General features: G+C 39.2%; 2 protein-coding genes across 2 annotated transcripts in view; both read left to right on the top strand.

Annotated features, from left to right (window-relative positions):
• LOC310985743 (uncharacterized protein) overlaps window positions 1-2,122 on the top strand; it is a 204,856-nt gene extending 202,734 nt beyond the window's left edge. The window contains exon 3 of the mRNA XM_083971378.1: window positions 2,107-2,122. The gene's annotated coding sequence lies outside the window, so the exon portion shown is untranslated. The remainder of the gene's footprint in view (window positions 1-2,106) is intronic.
• Window positions 1-9,506, top strand: part of akt3b (v-akt murine thymoma viral oncogene homolog 3b) — a 42,879-nt gene extending 33,373 nt beyond the window's left edge. The window contains exons 11-14 of the mRNA XM_083970789.1: window positions 997-1,211; window positions 5,410-5,497; window positions 7,721-7,823; window positions 9,367-9,506. Of these exons, the coding sequence (XP_083826915.1) occupies window positions 997-1,211; window positions 5,410-5,497; window positions 7,721-7,823; window positions 9,367-9,452 (492 nt within the window). The 3' untranslated portion in view covers window positions 9,453-9,506. The remainder of the gene's footprint in view (window positions 1-996; window positions 1,212-5,409; window positions 5,498-7,720; window positions 7,824-9,366) is intronic.
• The last annotated feature ends 8,361 nt before the right edge of the window (window positions 9,507-17,867 follow it).

Here is a 17,867-nt window from a genome sequence, read left to right as displayed (position 1 = left end):
TTTTTCATCAAGCAGTCTCTGTATTTACCATACAACTATAACATTTGGCAGAGAGTATCTTGACACATAGGGGGAGGCAGGAAAAAAAGATTCTGGGTTTTGTTGCAACTCGATTTTAAGATATCACCCTCAACATCCCAAAAAAGACCCAAAAAAGTACTGTTCGCCTGACAAATTCTCATGAAAATTATTATTTTTCAGCACTTTATGGAGAATATCTATGCCTAACGTGTATATAGAAAACTTCCTTAATTCAACAGCTTCCATTTGAATCCGAGATAGCCTTTCTACTAGCTACTGGAAAGCTACATGCTGTCTCCAAACAATGCAACACCTATTGTGAAAAACTCCATGTTAACTGGCCTGATCAGAAAACATTCTGTTTCTGGTCTCCCCAAAGTGAACAGATAGATAGAGAAGACCGTTGGCCACAGCAAGTGGAGCTTTTGAGATAGAAATGCTATCTTGGTTTCAAATGGGAGCTTATGAATTAAGGAAGTTTTCTATATACATGTTAGGCATTGATATTCTCCATAAAGTGCTGAAAAATAATGTTTTTCATGAGAATTTGTCAGGCGAACAGTACTTTTTTTTGTCTTTTTTGGGATGTTGAGGGTGATATCTTAAAATCGAGCTGCATCAAACCCCAGAATCTTTTTTTCCTGCCTCTCCCTATGTGTCAAGATACTCTCTGCCACATTTTATAGTTGTATGACTATTTATGCCATTGTAGTACCTAAATATTTGCATTTACATCATTTCACCAGCATAATGACCCCAGAAAGGGGTTTTGGCCCCTGTAGCTTTCCAGCAGCTAGTTGACCGGGTTGTCCACCCAGGTTTTAATCCTTAAAGTTCCTACATATCATTTCTGGTGTCAAACCTTTTACAACGCTCCGTGTCCGTTTTTTTGCTTTGCCCCCTGGGTAGTTTGGAAGATGTTCACATTGAAAACAGATAACAGATTCTAACAGATTGTTGATGTGATGCGTTCAGGTGCTGGAGGACAACGACTACGGCCGGGCGGTGGACTGGTGGGGTCTGGGCGTGGTGACGTACGAGATGATGTGCGGCCGCCTGCCGTTCTACAACCAGGACCACGAGAAGCTGTTCGAGCTCATCCTCATGGAGGAGATCAAGTTCCCGCGCACGCTGTCGGCCGACGCCAAGTCGCTGCTGTCGGGGCTGCTCATCAAGGACCCCAACAAACGGTACGGACGGCCCTGAACACACCACCAGGGATCACACACACACACACAGGAACAAACCTTTAATATATAAACATATTGGTAACACTTTACTTGAATAGGTATTCATAACCATGACATAACACTAATGAATACTTATGACAGCTGTCGTTAAGGGTCAGGGTATCTTTTGGTCATTGGATTTTCTTTTGATGAATGGGAATTAAAAAACAAAAAATGACTGGTTTATTGGATTTTCATTTTGAAATACACAAAATAAAATTGAAACACAAAGCATTCTTCTTTTTGAGTATCAAAGAACAGTGAACTCAAATTTTAAAACAGTTTGATTTTCATGTTCTGTTTCATGTAACAAAAACGTCTAGTGATTTTATCCGCACATCCGTACGTTGGGGACTCAGGCTTCTGCCATTTTCATCTTAAAATCTCCTTTCTGCCCCCACTTTCATCTGATATGCGTACAGATTTCTGTAGATGTCAGGCCTTGTTTTGCTGTCTGAAATCCTATAGAACCACACACACAGGTACCATAGTGCTTATTGGCACTCTTGCTTTGAAGATGACAACATCTGGTGTCAAAATATGAAAAAAAAAAAAAGTGTTTTTGGTCTTAATTTGTTTCTGTTGACTGCTGATTTTATTTTATGTTGTGACAAAGAACACGAAAATCAAACTGTTTTTAAAATTTAGTTAATTGCTCTTTGACACTCAAAAACAAGAACACTTTGTGTTTCAATTTAATTTTTTGTATTTCAAAACGAAAATAGAATAAACCGATGATTTTTGGTTTTTAATACCCATACATCTAAAGAAAATCCAATGACCAAAAGATACACTGACCGTTAAGTGTCATTCGGTAAGTTATGTCACTTTTGATGCAAACTTGACATTGTTTGAGATGTTTTTGTTCTGACAACTTGACTTAATTTTTAAAGTTTGGCAATTAGGTCTGCTATGACAGTTTAAATTGTCTTTATGTCAAGTTGTCAGAACAAAAACATCTCAAATAATGTCAACTTTGCATCAAAAGTGACATAACTTACTCAAGTATTCATTGATGTTTATGACAGCTGTTATGTCAATCTTATGAACACCTATTCAAGTAAAGTGTTACCGTGTTATTTAACCAACAACACAGAATAAAGTGGAGCAGAAAGAAGAATCATTTTATATAATCTTCCCTTAGTTAATAAAATAAATAATTCATTCGACATCATGTTTTCTTTTTGCTTTTAACCAAAAACAGAACAGAACAGAACCATTTTCTTTCTGTTTTTGGGTTAGAATTAAACAACCAGAAACAAAAGAACATTGAACTGGAAGAAAAGGTTAAAGTTTATTTAAATACTTAGGGCATTGAGAGAGAGAGAGAGGGTAATGTGCACCGAGTCACTGTGGTTGACATTAGGCAAGGCAAGTTTATTTGTATTTCCGCAACAAGATAACTTGAGGTGCTTTACATATGAGCAAAATGAGAACATAAAAAGCATTAAACATTATTTAAAAACAGACAAGAGAAAGAATTAAAACAGTAAAGGTAAAACAGAAAGGGAGACAGAACAACTAAAACATAGTAGAAATGATATAACGGGAAGGGATTTCAAAGGAATTTCAAAATAAAAGCCAAGGTGATAGAGCAGGACTTCACATATTCAAACAGAATTTTTGGTTTTTAGTTTAAAATAATTAAAATAAAAAATAAATAATGTGTTAATGCTTAATATGTTGTAATGTTTGTTTTCCAGGCCAACGCTGTAAAAAAAAAAATTTAGTTCAGAATGTTTTGCCTGGTAAAATAAAGTTAAATAAAATGAATAAATAAACAGGGTCACATAGAGATAGAGCTACAACGATTAATCGCACAGTAATCTATTATTAAATGAATCGTCAACTATTCTGATAATCTAATAATCAGTTTGAGTAGTTTCTAAGAGAAAATAAGTCAAAATTCTCTGATTCCAGCTTCTTAAATGTGAATATTTCTGGTTTATTTGTTCCTTTATGACAATAAACTGAGTCTCTCTTTGGTTTGTGGACAAAACAAGACATTTTTCAACATTTTTTTACATTTTATTGACCAAACAACTAATCGATTAATTGTTTAAATAATCGATAATGAGAATAATTGTTAGTTGCAGCCCTGCATAGAGACAAATCCACTACAGACACTCTAGAGTCTCCAGTCAACCTGTCTGTAGTTAAAAATCTCCACAGGACAGAAAATGTATTTGATTCCTGAACTTTACTCGACTTATTAAAATTTTAATTTCCATGAAAGGACACTAAACATCCATTAATGCCTCATCCTCCTCCTCCTCCTCGTCAGCGTGGGGGCCGAGCAGCCATTATCCTGGGGAAGCCCGCGCTGCTGCTGATCCTGATGATGGGATGTGCAGTTTATAATCCCACCAGCTCAGATTAAAACAATAAAAAATAAATAAAATAAAATAAAACACACAGATCTGAGCCGCTGACCCTGATTTTTTTTCTTTTTTACTTTCTTTTTAATTTTTGATTTACGTTGACAGCAAGACACGAAACACAACATACAACACAAAATAATACTACATAATATAATAAAAACCAAAAACACAAATACAGTAAAAGACAGGAAAGAAAAAGCATGCAGAATTGACAGACGTGTCGTGCGGCATACGACATAATATTATTCAACAATTTACCCGTTTGACCAGACGATCGATACCAAGAATACACTGTTTAGGATCCATTACCATTTTAATACCAAGGAACTTCTCTATCTCAGTTTGGACAGTAGACCAGAATATTTTAATTTAATCAATGGACATGATGACCACAATAAATGAAAATAAGTGCCTGGTTGTTTTTGACACTTCTTGCATGCAGGGTTCTTACGGATCCTTAAAAAGTCTTAAAAGGCATTGAATTCATTAATCTAAAAACAAGGCCTTAATTGGCATTAAATAAATTTTTCAAAGGTCTTAAAAATGTTAACACTTGGTAAGTGGTATTTTATGGTTGTAATTAGTCTCAAATCTCAAAATAATTGGTAACATTCCGACATAGAGAAGTTAGTGGCGGCCGTCAACGCTAAATCTCTCACCGCCACCAGCTCCCAAAATCAGTTTTTTTTTTTTTTTCTGACTTTTTATACATTTATATTGAAAGGACAGCTGGAAAGAGACACAATCCAATGTTCATGTAGCAGTCACTTTACCTTGGAAGTGGGTAAAATTGTCCCTAACCCCCTAATTGATGTGGTGTTTTTTTTGTTTTTTTTTTCTGCATTTCTGTTTATTATGAAGTCGGTCTTAAATATCCCATATTATACTCTTTTTACTCAATTTCACTCAGCTGTCAGACGTCCAACTACAACACTGTATTGTAAATGTATTGCCCCAAACTGATCCGTGGTCCTGAATATCGGCTGTCCAAAAGTCGCTCAGTTGAGCTCTGCTGAGAACAAGCTGTTTCTGTGCCTGCACCTTTAAGTAACATGGTGACTGTACACGGCAAAGAAGATTACCATTTTATGACTTAAAATTGGTCTGTATTTCATCAATTTAGCTCAGGAGTTTCTTGCTGTGCACTGCAGCCATAGAAATAGACGTGGTAGGCGTTTTATCGCACTGACTGCAGAGTCGATGCAGGACCTGTTTGCTTTCCTCATTCTAGGAGTAAGGGAGGATCAGTTTATGTATGTAGAGACCAGAAAAAACCTGTTTTTCATAATATGGGACCTTTAAATTTAATTTCAAGTGGCTTTAAAAAAGTCTTAAAAAGTCTTAAATTTAACTTGGCTTAAGGAACCCTGTCCTGAAACACGCCGTGGTCCTCTGAGGCCTGTGGGGTCGGTCACACCTTCTCCGTAACGTACCCAGAATGCATCAGCAGCAGCAGCAGCAGCCCAGATAAAGAGCAGCAGCAGAACAAACAGAACAAAAACAAAACCCCTCTTAATGGTAATTGGTATTCAGTCAAAGTGCTGCTGTTCGGCTGCTGTTAATTTCCCGCTCTGATAATCCCCGAGGCGTTTTCTGTCTCTAACGAAGGAGGCGACCGCCACCGAACTCGTTCACCCCCGGCCGGTTATTTTAGGATCAGTGGCAGGTGGATATTCTGGTTCCACTGATGGAGACTTTGTTAGAGCTGCTGCTGCTTGTTTGATGTCTAACTCCAACTTCTTCCTGTGTGTGTGTGTGTGTGTGTGTGTGTATGACAGGCTGGGCGGCGGACCGGATGACGCTAAGGAGATCATGCGACACAGTTTCTTTGGCACAATCGACTGGCAGGACGTCTACGACAAGAAGGTGAGAGCGAGACGACGCGTCATCTTATCTTCTTTTCTTCAGTCGGTAATTTATTCAAAAAGCGTACCTGAGATATTCTGGTATCAGGGTTACCTCATTTTTTTCTGAAGAAGAAGGAGAAGAAGGAGAAGAAAAGGAGAAGAAAAAGTCTGGCTGGAATTAAAAACTCCAAAATAGAACAGAAAAGAAAAAAATTACCTCATCGTCAAAAACACCACGTTCACCCGACACTCACACATCCTATTGTGGATGAAAAACTGAAAACTGATAAATACTGTTCTATTAATATATATAACCATTACAAGTTCCACCTTATTTAGTTACATATGACTTTATTTCTTTTATTTATGTATTTACCATTTATTTCAACAGAGTTCACTAGTAGCCTACACTTGAAAAAACACATTGAACTTCTGCCGCCCACTACCATAATAGAAAAATATCATTATTCATCATAAAACATGACAAAATGTTGAATAAAATAAGCTAATTGTAGGAAACAGCAACATAAATGCAAAAAAAAAGGATTCACATTCTTTATATATACGTCGTCTGAGCAGATTGGACGTTGCAGTGACTCGGTATCGGAAAATGACCAGGTTGCGGTTAGCTAGATGCTATGCTATGCTATGCTATGCTATGCTATGCTATGCTATCTGGAGTAGCAGAGTAGAAGTGATAGAAATAGAAGTGAAACAAGGTGGAGACACCTCTTGGTGAATAAAAGAATAAAGTTAAATGCTGAAATTTCAGCGTTTATTATGTCAAGTAAACAGCTGCTAATGCTAACGTTAGCTAAGAAGCAATAAATGTGAATCCAAAAATCTACTGGTTTCTTCCCCGGGACAAGTTTGGTGCAAATCATTTGAGTATTCCTTTTTCTTAATCCTTGATAAATTAACAAAGTGGGTGGAAATGTAAACAAGCTGCAATTTGTCACAAAAAAAAAAGAAATCATCCAAGGTGAAACATCTGTTAGGAAAAAAAAAAAAACCGTTACAACAAAAAATAAGACAAGAAATTATAGTTGGAAAATTAAAAATAAATAATAATGAAAGGTTCAGTGGTGGGACAGAAAATAATATTGATGCTAATCACAGGTAATGAAAAGTGTAAATCAAAGAAACACTTGATAACTTGTTTTACATATTTGTAAAGGAGTGTAAAGAGGAATAAACTCCCCCAAATTATTGATTGTTAATCATTTATTATAATGATTAAACTGCTGTTGAATGTGAACACTGAATGAAACAGTGTGTAGCTTCAGCAGAGTTAATGCTGAGTCATGGTGGGAGCAGACAGAGCTCCAGACTCCCTCAGACAGGAAGTGACATGACTCATCACTTTAATCTTAAACAGACACAGTTGACACGATTAATAGTTGATCAATAGAAAAATAATCGTTTGTCAAGAAAAAATATGTATATATTCTTGCTTTGTTATTTGTTATTTATTAATATTAATATTTTCTGACCATAAACTGGAGGATTAGTCGACTTAATGGGAAAAAAAACAATCACTAGATGAATCAATAATGAAAACAATCATTAGCTGCAGCTCTGATCTTTATATTTAGAAGTGAACAAATCCTCAGGACGATGGTTTGTGTTTAAAGGGATAGTAGCATTTTTTCAAAGTGGGGTTGTATGATCTACAAATAGCCCCTAAGTACTTTAGATTGAAATTTGTTTATTTGGATAAAACCCCTTGAGATGTATCATCTCGTTTTCGAGGGGGTCCAAACATATAGACAAACATAGATTCAACAGACAAACATGTTCTCAACAATATAGAAAAACAAACAGACAAATAAACAAACAAAACAAACAAACCAAAAGACAAAAACAATAGTACAAACAAGGACAAACCACAGTTATTGTAACTACATTGGGACAAAACAAAACATCAGAGATTTACAACATACAGTAAATCAGGTAAAACCTCTTTTAGGCCGTGAAAATAGGCCGTTTCTTTGGGTCTGTTCACAACACTGTATGTTGTAAATCTCTGGGCAGGGCTATTATGGGCTGGCGTTGCTAACGGGAGGAGTGCAGAGAGTCTTCTACTGCAATTAAAATACTAAGGGGCTATTTGTAGATCATACAACCCCACTTTAAAAAAAAAAGTGCTACTATCCCTTTAAGTGAGTTGTTGTTTTAGTTGTGTTGTGTTGTGTTGGTTTTCCCACCTCGTGATCGATCAGCTACTTCCTGTCTCTTCCAGCTGGTCCCGCCCTTCATGCCCCAGGTCAGCTCGGAGACGGACACTCGCTACTTCGACGAGGAGTTCACAGCACAGACCATCACCATCACTCCCCCGGAGAAATGTAAGGGCGACTCGGCATCGACTCGGAGGTTTTTACCTGAGTCAAACAGAACGGACGTAAAGCTAACGGTGCTAGGAGCTAAATGCAATAACATTAGCATGCTAATTAGCGCGATCAACACATCGTACAGCAAAGGATGGTGGGAATAAATTATTCCAATTTAAAGTCACAACAACTTGGCTTAACATGGCTAAAAATCAAATTACGTCTTTAATGTCTAATTAAAGTAGCTTAAGCGTCGTGGCTAAAATCAGGCTACGTTTTAGAGAATCGAAATGCTGTTTTGTACTTACTGGGATGTTAAACTTGGATTTTTAGTTCTTTCTTTTGTTTTTCTCTCTTTATTTTCTTGTTTTTTAAAGAAATTATTATTATTATTTAGGATGTTGAATTTTGCCATGATGCTAACACTGCTAAAAAATCAAGCTAGGTTTCTAATATTCAATGAAAATAGCATTAGCATCGAGGCTAAAATCAGGCAAAGTTTGGAGAATGGTACATAAACTCACTTATGCACTTTGATTATTCCTATCCTAATTTTTTTTAAAGAACCAAAGTTTATGATGTTGAATTTTGCCAAGATGCTCACACTGCTAAAAGATCAAGCTACTAAAAATCTAGCTAGGTTTCTAATGCCTCGTGAAAATAGCATTAGCATCATGGCTAAAATCAGAATACGTTTTAGAGAATAGAATTGCTGTTTTGTGCGTAAACTCACTTGCGCACTTTGGTTCTTTTTTTGTTGCAGTTTTTAGGAATGATGAAAGTTTAGGATGTTGAATTTTGCCACGATGCTAACATTGCTAAAAATCGAGCTAGGTTTCTAATATTCAATGAAAATAGCATTAGCATCGAGGCTAAAATCAGGCTACGTTTTAGAGAATCGTACGTAAACTCACTTTTGCGCTTTGACCATTACGATGGGGAAAAAAAACAACAGAAAAGGACCAAAATGATGTTGAATTTAAGCTAGGTTTTATTTATCCATAAGGACAAAGTTTTATAAGAATTATTTATTTGTTCAATTTGATTAAGTATAATTTATATGTTAGAAAAAGTGCTGAACTCCTTGTTTTTTCTTGATACATAAAGAAATAAAGAAAGAAACTCAATAAATAAACCTAAATAAAAGGAGAAAGTGACAGATTTAGGCAAATTTAAAAACCGCGCTCATTTATGGATAGTTCTGATATTGATCACTTTTATTTTTAATAGTTTTTCTTATTTGTTATCATTGTTCAGCTGTGGCGCTGTTAAATTTTGCTACGATGCTAATACTGCTAAAAAATTAAGCTAGGTTTTATTTCTCCATGAGGACAAAGTTTTATAATAATTATTCATTTATTCAGTTTGATTTAGTATAATTTATTAATTAGAAAAAGTGCTGAGCTCCTTGTTTTTCCTTGATACATAAAGAAACTCAATAAATAAACCAAAATAAAAGGAGAAAGTGACAGATTTAGGGTAAAATTAAAAACCGCGCTCATTTAGCGTGGCGGCGTCGGCTCATGTTTGTGATGTTTTTCTCTTCTTGTGTCGACAGACGACGAGGACGGGATGGACGCGGCGGACAACGAGCGACGGCCTCATTTCCCACAGTTCTCGTACTCAGCCAGCGGGCGGGAGTGAGCACTCCGGGCGCCGTCGGCCTGCTGTGTCGTCGTCCCCCCCCCCCGCCCTGCCGCCCGTCCCCCGTCCCCCCCCTCCCCCATTCGTGGCCATTTTGAGGAAAACACGTAGCCATTTTAGGAAGAAGAAGAAAAAAAAAAAAAAAAGAAGAAATACCAGTCTCCCCTCTTTTTTCTCCTTCTCTGCCTCCTCGCAGATGGAGAAAAGTCTTTTTCGGGACTTTAAAAGAGGTTTTTGCACAGTGGGATCAGACTCCAGCCGGTCTCCCCACACTAAAAAAAAGAAAAAAAGGAAAAAAAAAAGAAGTCTCCTACATTTTCAGCGCTATTTACTGCAGAAGGCAATGTTTTTGTTATTTATTTTTTCTCTCTCCGTCAGTATTCAGTTGTCGACCCAGGTTGCGTTCATCTGTTTTCTGTTTGTTTGTCGTTTCTGCCCTTTTCCTTCCTCCTCTTCCTCCTCCTCTTCTACTTCTACTTCTTCATTTGACTTTTTGCACTTGGTTTGAAGAGCCGTTTTAGGGAACAAAAAACCAAAAATGTTGCCTTACGTGTGCAGATGTTTCGTATCATACCGACAGGGTGTTTTATTTTTGTTTTCTGGGAGGTGGGGAGGGGGGTAAAAGGGTAAAGGGTGAATGGGGGGGGGGGTGGGGGTAAAGGGTTTGTGAGGGGTCATTCTTCTTAGTTGAGAATAAGTGCATGGCTTGTGGTTCACTCAAAAAAAAAAAACACAAAAACGAAACAAAAAAAGGACAAAAAGAAACAAACAAAAAAAAGATTTTCTTTCGCATACATTTGCCATGGCAGCGCACACACCCCTACCCCCCCCCCCCTTCCTCCCCCCTCCCGATACCATGGCAACAGTGACATCACGGTCGACAGGTTCAAAAACAAAAGATACGAAAAAAAAAACAAAGACAGAAGACGAGAACGGACGAGTCTGTTTCATTCCTCTCATCGCTGCAGTGACGCTACTTCCACCTCATCTCTTTCGTCTTTTCTTTTCCCTTCTTCCTCCTCTTCCTCTTTTTCTTCATCTTGCGCTTTTACTTTTTAAGTTTGACTTTTTTATTTTGAAACAGGAAACACTAAACTGCCAGAAACTGCACAGTTCACTCAGGCGCCACAGAGCACAACCGCGTTCAAACTCAGCTAACAAGCTATCAAGCTATCAAGCTAACAAGCTAACAAGCTAACAGGCTAACAAGCTATCAAGCTAACAAGCTAACAAGCTAACCGCTCCAGCTTTCCACAGCCGGCAGGAGAACGAGGCCTTTCTCTGCTTCTCACCGCTTCTCCTCTTCCTCCTCCTCCTCTTCCTCTTCCTCTTCCCTCCTCCTCTTCTTCCTCTTTCTCCCTCCTCCTCCTCCTCTTTCTCCCTCCTCTTCCTATTCTTCCTTTTCCTCTTCCTCCTCCTCCCTCCTCTTCCCTGCTCCTCCTCCTCTTCTTACTTTTCCTCTTCCTCCCTCCTCTTCTTCCTTTTCCTTTTCCTCTTCCTCCTCCTCTTACTTTTCCTCTTTCTTCCTCCTCCTCCTCCACTTCCCTGCTCCTCCTCTTTCTCCCTCCTCCTCTTCTCCCTCCCTCCTATTCTTCTTTTCCTCTTCCTCTTCTTCCCTTCCCTTCCTCCTCCTCTTCCTCCTCCTCCTCCTCCTTCTCCTCCTTCTCCTCCTCTCTCCTCCTCCTCCTCCTGCTCCTCCTGTTCCTCCTCCTTCTTCCTCCTTCTTCCTCCTGCTCCTCCTGCTCCTCCTCACCACCTCCACTCTTCTGTTTCCTCATCGTAGCTGTAGGACTAGTGGTAGTGGAATGGATGTTTACACAGGGAAACGTGGCTTAATGTGTGTATGTAATGTATGTAGCTGTACGTATGGAGGGGGGGGGGTCGACATTATGCTGTCATAGTACACACATATACACACACATATACACACACACACACACACAGGAACAGGAAGCAGCTCTTTGGACAGATGTCGGCAGTTTCACTCCAAACAAACCAGATTCAGTGTTTCAGTGTGTGTGTGTGTGTGTGTGTTAATGTGTCTGTGTGTGTGTAAAAATGAAGAATCCTACTCGCTGCTATAAATCTGAATCTTTTTTATTCAGCCTATTTATTTATTAATCAATTAATTTATTGGTTTGTTTGTATTTTATTTATTCGTTGCCCTTAAAAAAAAAAAAAAAAAAAAGTGTCAAAGTCACAAGTTTAAAATGTTTTGTAAAATCCACGTCCTTCCAGTTTCTATTATTATTATTATTGATGAATGAAACTTCAGTATTGATCAGTGTGAACTGAACATCTGGAAGGATTCAGACTGAAAACTGTGGGATAGATTCACACCAGAGTCAGAAAAACACACACACACACACACACACACACACACACACACACACACACACACACACACGTATGTTCTATATGATTTGACCGGACAATGACATCACACCCAGCTGTTCTCAGTAGTGATGTCACAGGAAGTGGGTCCGCGTCATGACATCATCACTGACCGGTCCAGATGTTGATGGGATGTTGAGTCTGTTCTGGAGAACACTTTGGTTTGTTTGTGGAGAAACTGCCAACATGAGCTGGACCTGACCAGATTAGACTGGTTCAGACCAGTTTAGACGAACTCGGACCGGTTAAAACCAGATCAGACCAGATTGCACCAGTTTAGACCAGTTCAGACAAAATCAAACCAGTTTAGACTGGATAAAATTAGACCAGTTCAGACCAGATCAACCTGGTTCAGACTAGTTTATACCAGATTAGACTGATTCAGACCAGTTTAGACCAGTTTAGACCGGCTCAGACCAGATGAGGTCGGTTCAGACTAGTTTAGACCAGATTAGAGTGGCTCAGACCAGATCGAACCAGTTTAGACCAGATAAGACCAGGTCAGGCCAGTTCCGACCAGTTTAGACTAGATCAAACCAGCTGAAACGAGTTTAGAGCAGATCACACAGGTTTAGACCAGTTCAGACCAGATAAGACCAGGTCAGGCCAGTTCAGACCAGACTAGACTGGTTCAGACCACAAAAGGCAGACTCAGACCAGTAAGGACCAGATTAGACAGGCTCAGACCAGATCAAACTGGTTCAGACTAGTTTAAACCAGGTCAGGCCAGTTCAGACCAGTTTAGACTAGATCAAACCAGCTCAAGCCAGTTTAGACCAGATAAGACTAGGTCAGGCCAGTTCAGACTGGTTCAGACCAGACTAGACCGGTTCAGACCATATAAGGCCGGCTCAGACCAGATTCAACCGGTTCTGACCAGATTAGACGGGCTCAGACCAGATCAAACTGGTTCAGACTAGTTTAGACCAGCTCAGACCAGATGAGACCAGGTCAGGCCAGTTTAGACCAGTTTAGACTATATCAAACAAGTTTAGAGCAGATCACACTGGTTTAGACCAGGTCAGGCCAGTTCAGACCAGACTAGACTGGTTCAGAACATATAAGGCCAGCTCAGACCAGTTTAGACCAGATTCGACCGGTTCAGACCAGACTAGACTAGACTGGTTCAGACCATATAAGGCCAGCTCAGACCAGTAAGGACCAGATTAGAGTGGCTCAGATCAGATCAAACCAGTTTAGACCAGATAAGACCAGGTCAGGCCAGTTCAGACCAGTTTAGACTAGATCAAACCAGTTTAGACCAGATAAGACTAGGTCAGGCCAGTTCAGACTGGTTCAGACCAGACTAGACCTGTTCAGACCATATAAAGCCGGCTCAGACCAGATTAAACCGGTTCTGACCAGATTAGACGGGCTCAGACCACATCAAACTGGTTCAGACTAGTTTAGACCAGCTCAGACCAGATGAGACCAGGTCAGGCCAGTTCAGACCAGTTTAGACTAGATCAAACAAGTTTAGAGCAGATCACACTGGTTTTATCTAAACCAGTTTAGACCAGATTAGACCAATTCAGACCAGATCAACCCAGTTCAAACCTGTTTAGACCATGGTTACACATCTGTTGCTCAAAAAGTTGGAAAGTCTTTGCTTCCTGAGGACACACACACACTCAAACACACACACACACACAGTGAAGACACGGCGACACTAACAGAACCGAGGCTTCCAGCTGAGACGTGGACTCGTCCGTCAGTATTAGAGGAGAAACTCATACACACACACACACACACACTCCTGTTAGTTTGTGTCGTACCAGACCGGAGGGGATCAATAATCAATAATCAATAAATCTCTGAGCCGTGTGAGAGACCGCGTCGCCCCCAAAACAAAACACAACAAACTCGTCGATGTAAATATGCAAAAGACTTTAATTTTTTTTAGTTTGTTTCTGTTTCTGTTTTGTTTTTGTCTTTCGTGGCATCTCGACATAAACACGTTTATTTACATGTTTCCTGTGTGATTTATTTTTTTTAAAGTGCGTCGAGCTTGAAAAAATAAACACCACAACCACAAACAAACTGCATTTAAAGGGATAGTAGCATTTTTTTAAAGTGGGGTTGTATGATCTACAAATAGCCCCTAAGTACTTTAATTGCAGTAGAAGACTCTCTGCACTCCTCCCGTTAGCAACGCCAGCCCATAATAGCCCTGCCCAGAGATTTACAACATACATTGTTGTGAACAGACCCAAAGAAACGGCCTATTTTCACGGCCTAAAAGAGGTTTTACCTGAAATAAAATACACAGTTCCATTGTTCACTATAATATAATTTTTTCAGCCCTTCAAAGTGCAGGAAAAACACAGTTTTTATTTGGACCTAACCAACTCACGTATCCCTCCGCCCAGGGTTAGCGCCCGCCGATCAGCAGTTGGTTAGGTCCAAATAAAAACTGTGTTTTTCCTGCACTTTGAAGGGCTGGAAAAAAATATATTATAGCGAACAATGGAACTGTGGGTTTTTTTTCACGTAAAACTTCTTTTAGGCCGTGAAAATAGGCCGTTTCTTTGGGTCTGTTCACAACACTGTATGGTGTAAATCTCTGGGCAGGGCTATTATGGGCTGGCGTTGCTAACGGGAGGAGTGCAGAGAGTCTTCTACTGCAATTAATTAAAGTACTTAGAGGCTATTTGTAGATCATACAACCCCACTTTTTAAAAAAAAATGATACTATCCCTTTAAGAAAAAAGAAAAACATTTTAAACAGAAGGAGAAAAAAAACAAAAAAAACGACTTCTTTTGTTTAGTTTTTAGTGTTTTTTTTTGTTGTTGTTGTTTCTTCGGGTTGACGACGGCGACTCAACTCGTTCTCGTCCACTCCACGGAGGATGTTTCCATGGAGACGAGCCCCCATCGCCCCCCCCCCCCCCCCCCCTCTGTACCGATGGACTCCTGAGGACACGACTCAGACTCAGTGGGACCGTGGACGACGTCTCTTTGTCTTTTTCTTTCTTTCTGCAGTGCTGGTTTCATCAGGTTGTTTCCATCCCATCATCCCTTGCTCCTCCTCCTTCCTCCTTCCTCCTCCCTTTTTTTTTTTTTTGTACCATAGTATTTGTTTTATTTATGTTTATGACAGTGTTACCTTGTATGTCGTTAAAAAAAAAAAAAAAAAGCACCTCTGGAAAGTCGCTGACGGAGGATGATGATGATGATGATGATGATGCTGATGATGATGATGATGATGATGATGATGGATGCATTAACTGAAGTCTCTTTTTATTCTTTTGTTTTTCTTTTCTTTTCTTTTCATTTCTTTTTTTTTGGGATCGTTTTGCTTGTTTGTTTTCTTACCAAAACATTAGGGCAAGAACCCAGTAGTGGACTTGCGTTGCCGTGGTAGTATTTATTTTGAATTAAATTAAAAAGAAATACATTTCAGGGTTTCTGCTGTCGTGACTCTTTATTCCAGCTGCTGTTGCTGCTCGACGACGGCCTCGACAACGGCCACGACGACGACTTCTCTCCAACTGGAGTTTCTTCATTGTTCTTCACTGAGGTTCAGTCCTGTACCAGTCCAACAATAAAACCATCACATCAGTGTCTCCAGCTCGTCGTCCAATTGTCACTTGTGGATGGATGTGAGAGTTTACAACTATTAAATATATGAATTATAACCACTAATCACACAAGATTTAAAGGGATAGTTCACCCAAAATTCAAATTTCTCACTCATTATCTCCTCCCCCTCATGTGGACTAAGGGCTGGGAGAAGTTTCAGAGTCCTCCGTGGCTTCTCTGAGTTACAGGGGGTCTCGGCGTAGCAGTGCATGTCCATATAACGGTTGCAAATGGATACCAACTGTCTTCGTAACAAAAAGACACACCAAAAAACATCCAAATACCTCCATGCTGCTCGTATGTAATGTCCGTCTTGTATTGAAGCCCCGAAATGCGAAATTGTTCCGAAAAAAATTAAATAAGTCTATATTTCAAGCTTGTTTTGTAGCGGAAGCTCCTCTTCCTGGTCCGTCCAAATCTCGCGAGATAAATTGGAGGTATCTGGATGTTTTTTGGTGTGTCTTTTTGTTATGAAGACAGTTGGTATCCATTTGCAACCGTTATATGGACATGATGCACTGCTACGCCGAGACCCCCTTCTCCCAGCCCTTAGTCCACATGAGGGGGAGGAGATAATGAGTTGATGAAATTTGAATTTTGGGTGAACTATCCCTTTAAAGATGTTTTGACTAAGAAACAACTGATAAATGTCGATCGGATCCATAAACCAATTTCAATTTTGAGTGAACTATCCCTTTTAAGGTACATCGTGTAGGAATTCCTCCCATCTAGAGTTGCGGTTGTATATTACAAGCAACTCAATCGTATTTTTCATGCTGCATTCACGTGAAATTGGGCAGACGGCAGAGGGTAAACAAGTGGTCCGTCAGCACGAGGCAAAACAATACACGTGACAATATGTTGTCATGGTGATGTGGTATTGTTTACCTGACCCACGTTTTACCGTCTTTCTCTGGACTTCTGTGGCTAAAATGACATCTGGTTTGTTACTGACGGCCGTCTGCCCGACTGCACGTGAATGCAGCATCAGTGTAACGCTCCATTCCTCCTCACTGCATTCAGGGCCGTTGCTAGGAATTCTGGGCCCCCTTAAAGAATACTAAAGTGGGCCCCTCCCCCTAACTTTTCCAGTTTTTTTTTTCTTAGACTACGTATGTATTATCGTTTTTTATTTAGCCTTCTTTGTTTTGATGCTAATGCAGCATTACACTGCAAAAACTCAAGTATCTTACCAAGAATATTTGTCTTATTTCTAGTCAAAATTGAATTTCTAGTCAAAACAAATCTCATTCTACTTAAAACAAGACACATCATATTAAAAGTAGCTTGTTTTTAGACACTTTTTACTTCTTTCAAGCAGATTTTCACTTGGAATAAGTAGAAAAAATCTGAGTTTTTCTTCCTTATTACAAGCACAAAATACCTGCTTTCACTGGCAGATTTTTCTACTTATTTCAAGTGAAAATTTGTTTGAAACAAGTGAAAATTATCTAAAAAAAAAAAAAAAAAAAGTTAATTTTTAGGTTATGAGTCTTATTTTAAGTGGAAAGAGATTAGCTTTGACTAGAAATGAGACATTTGGACAAGAAATAAGACAAATATTCTTGGAAAGATGTTGAGTTTTTACAGTGTACTATGAGTATCAGTCAGGGTCTTATGCAGAATAAATCAGTCATACAAAGATTAGACTACTGGGGTTTTTTATGGGCCCCACTGGGCGCTGGGCCCCTAGAGTTATCATCACCTTTCTCCCCTATACAACGGCCCTGGATATGAATGATATGAACGGCTCATTCAGAGCTGAAAGGAACACTTCACTTTGTTGATGGGGGGGGGGGGGGGGGGGGTTACTGGTTAATGAAAAACACACTGAAGAACCAAATAATACATTTTTGTGAATAGATAACAGGAGAAGTTACACAATGTCCCTTTAAGCCTTCAAGCTTTCCATCCAAATGGTTTGAAAAAAGGTGCATGTGCACACAGCGCCCTCTGCTGGTCAAAACCTTTACTGTCACTTCAACTCTTTGTGATGCTTCTTCTTGGCTGTCTGTCTGCAACTGGGTCAGAATGGGAATTATCACCGTCAAGAATAATAAAAAAAAATATAATAAAATGAATATTTTAAAAGTTTTATTTAAATTTTGATTAGTGTGTAATGGTAATATAGGTCTATTAATCTCAAAAAACCTGTCAGTAATATTTCAGTCAATGAAATGTTTTCAAAAGATGGGAGTTGTGCTTATGAATATACTAGGATGACGGTGTCTTTATTCATTGTTATTAAGAAACAATATTTTTTCCACTGTGCTTGGAAAATTGGCGAAACTCCAACACAAACAGTAACGGAAATTTTGCGGGGATCTATTGCGCTTTATACATGTTCGTTAATTCTGCGTTAAGTGACGTCACTTGCGCTAAATGAAGCAACGAGCCTCGATACACGCTTCATAATTTCATAATTCTCGACACACACCA

This window comes from Trachurus trachurus (genome assembly GCF_905171665.1).
Source record: "Trachurus trachurus genome assembly, chromosome: 1".
Lineage (NCBI taxonomy): Eukaryota > Metazoa > Chordata > Actinopteri > Carangiformes > Carangidae > Trachurus > Trachurus trachurus.
Note: the sequence above shows the minus strand (reverse complement) of the source record. Positions and strands in the feature narration are given on the sequence as shown.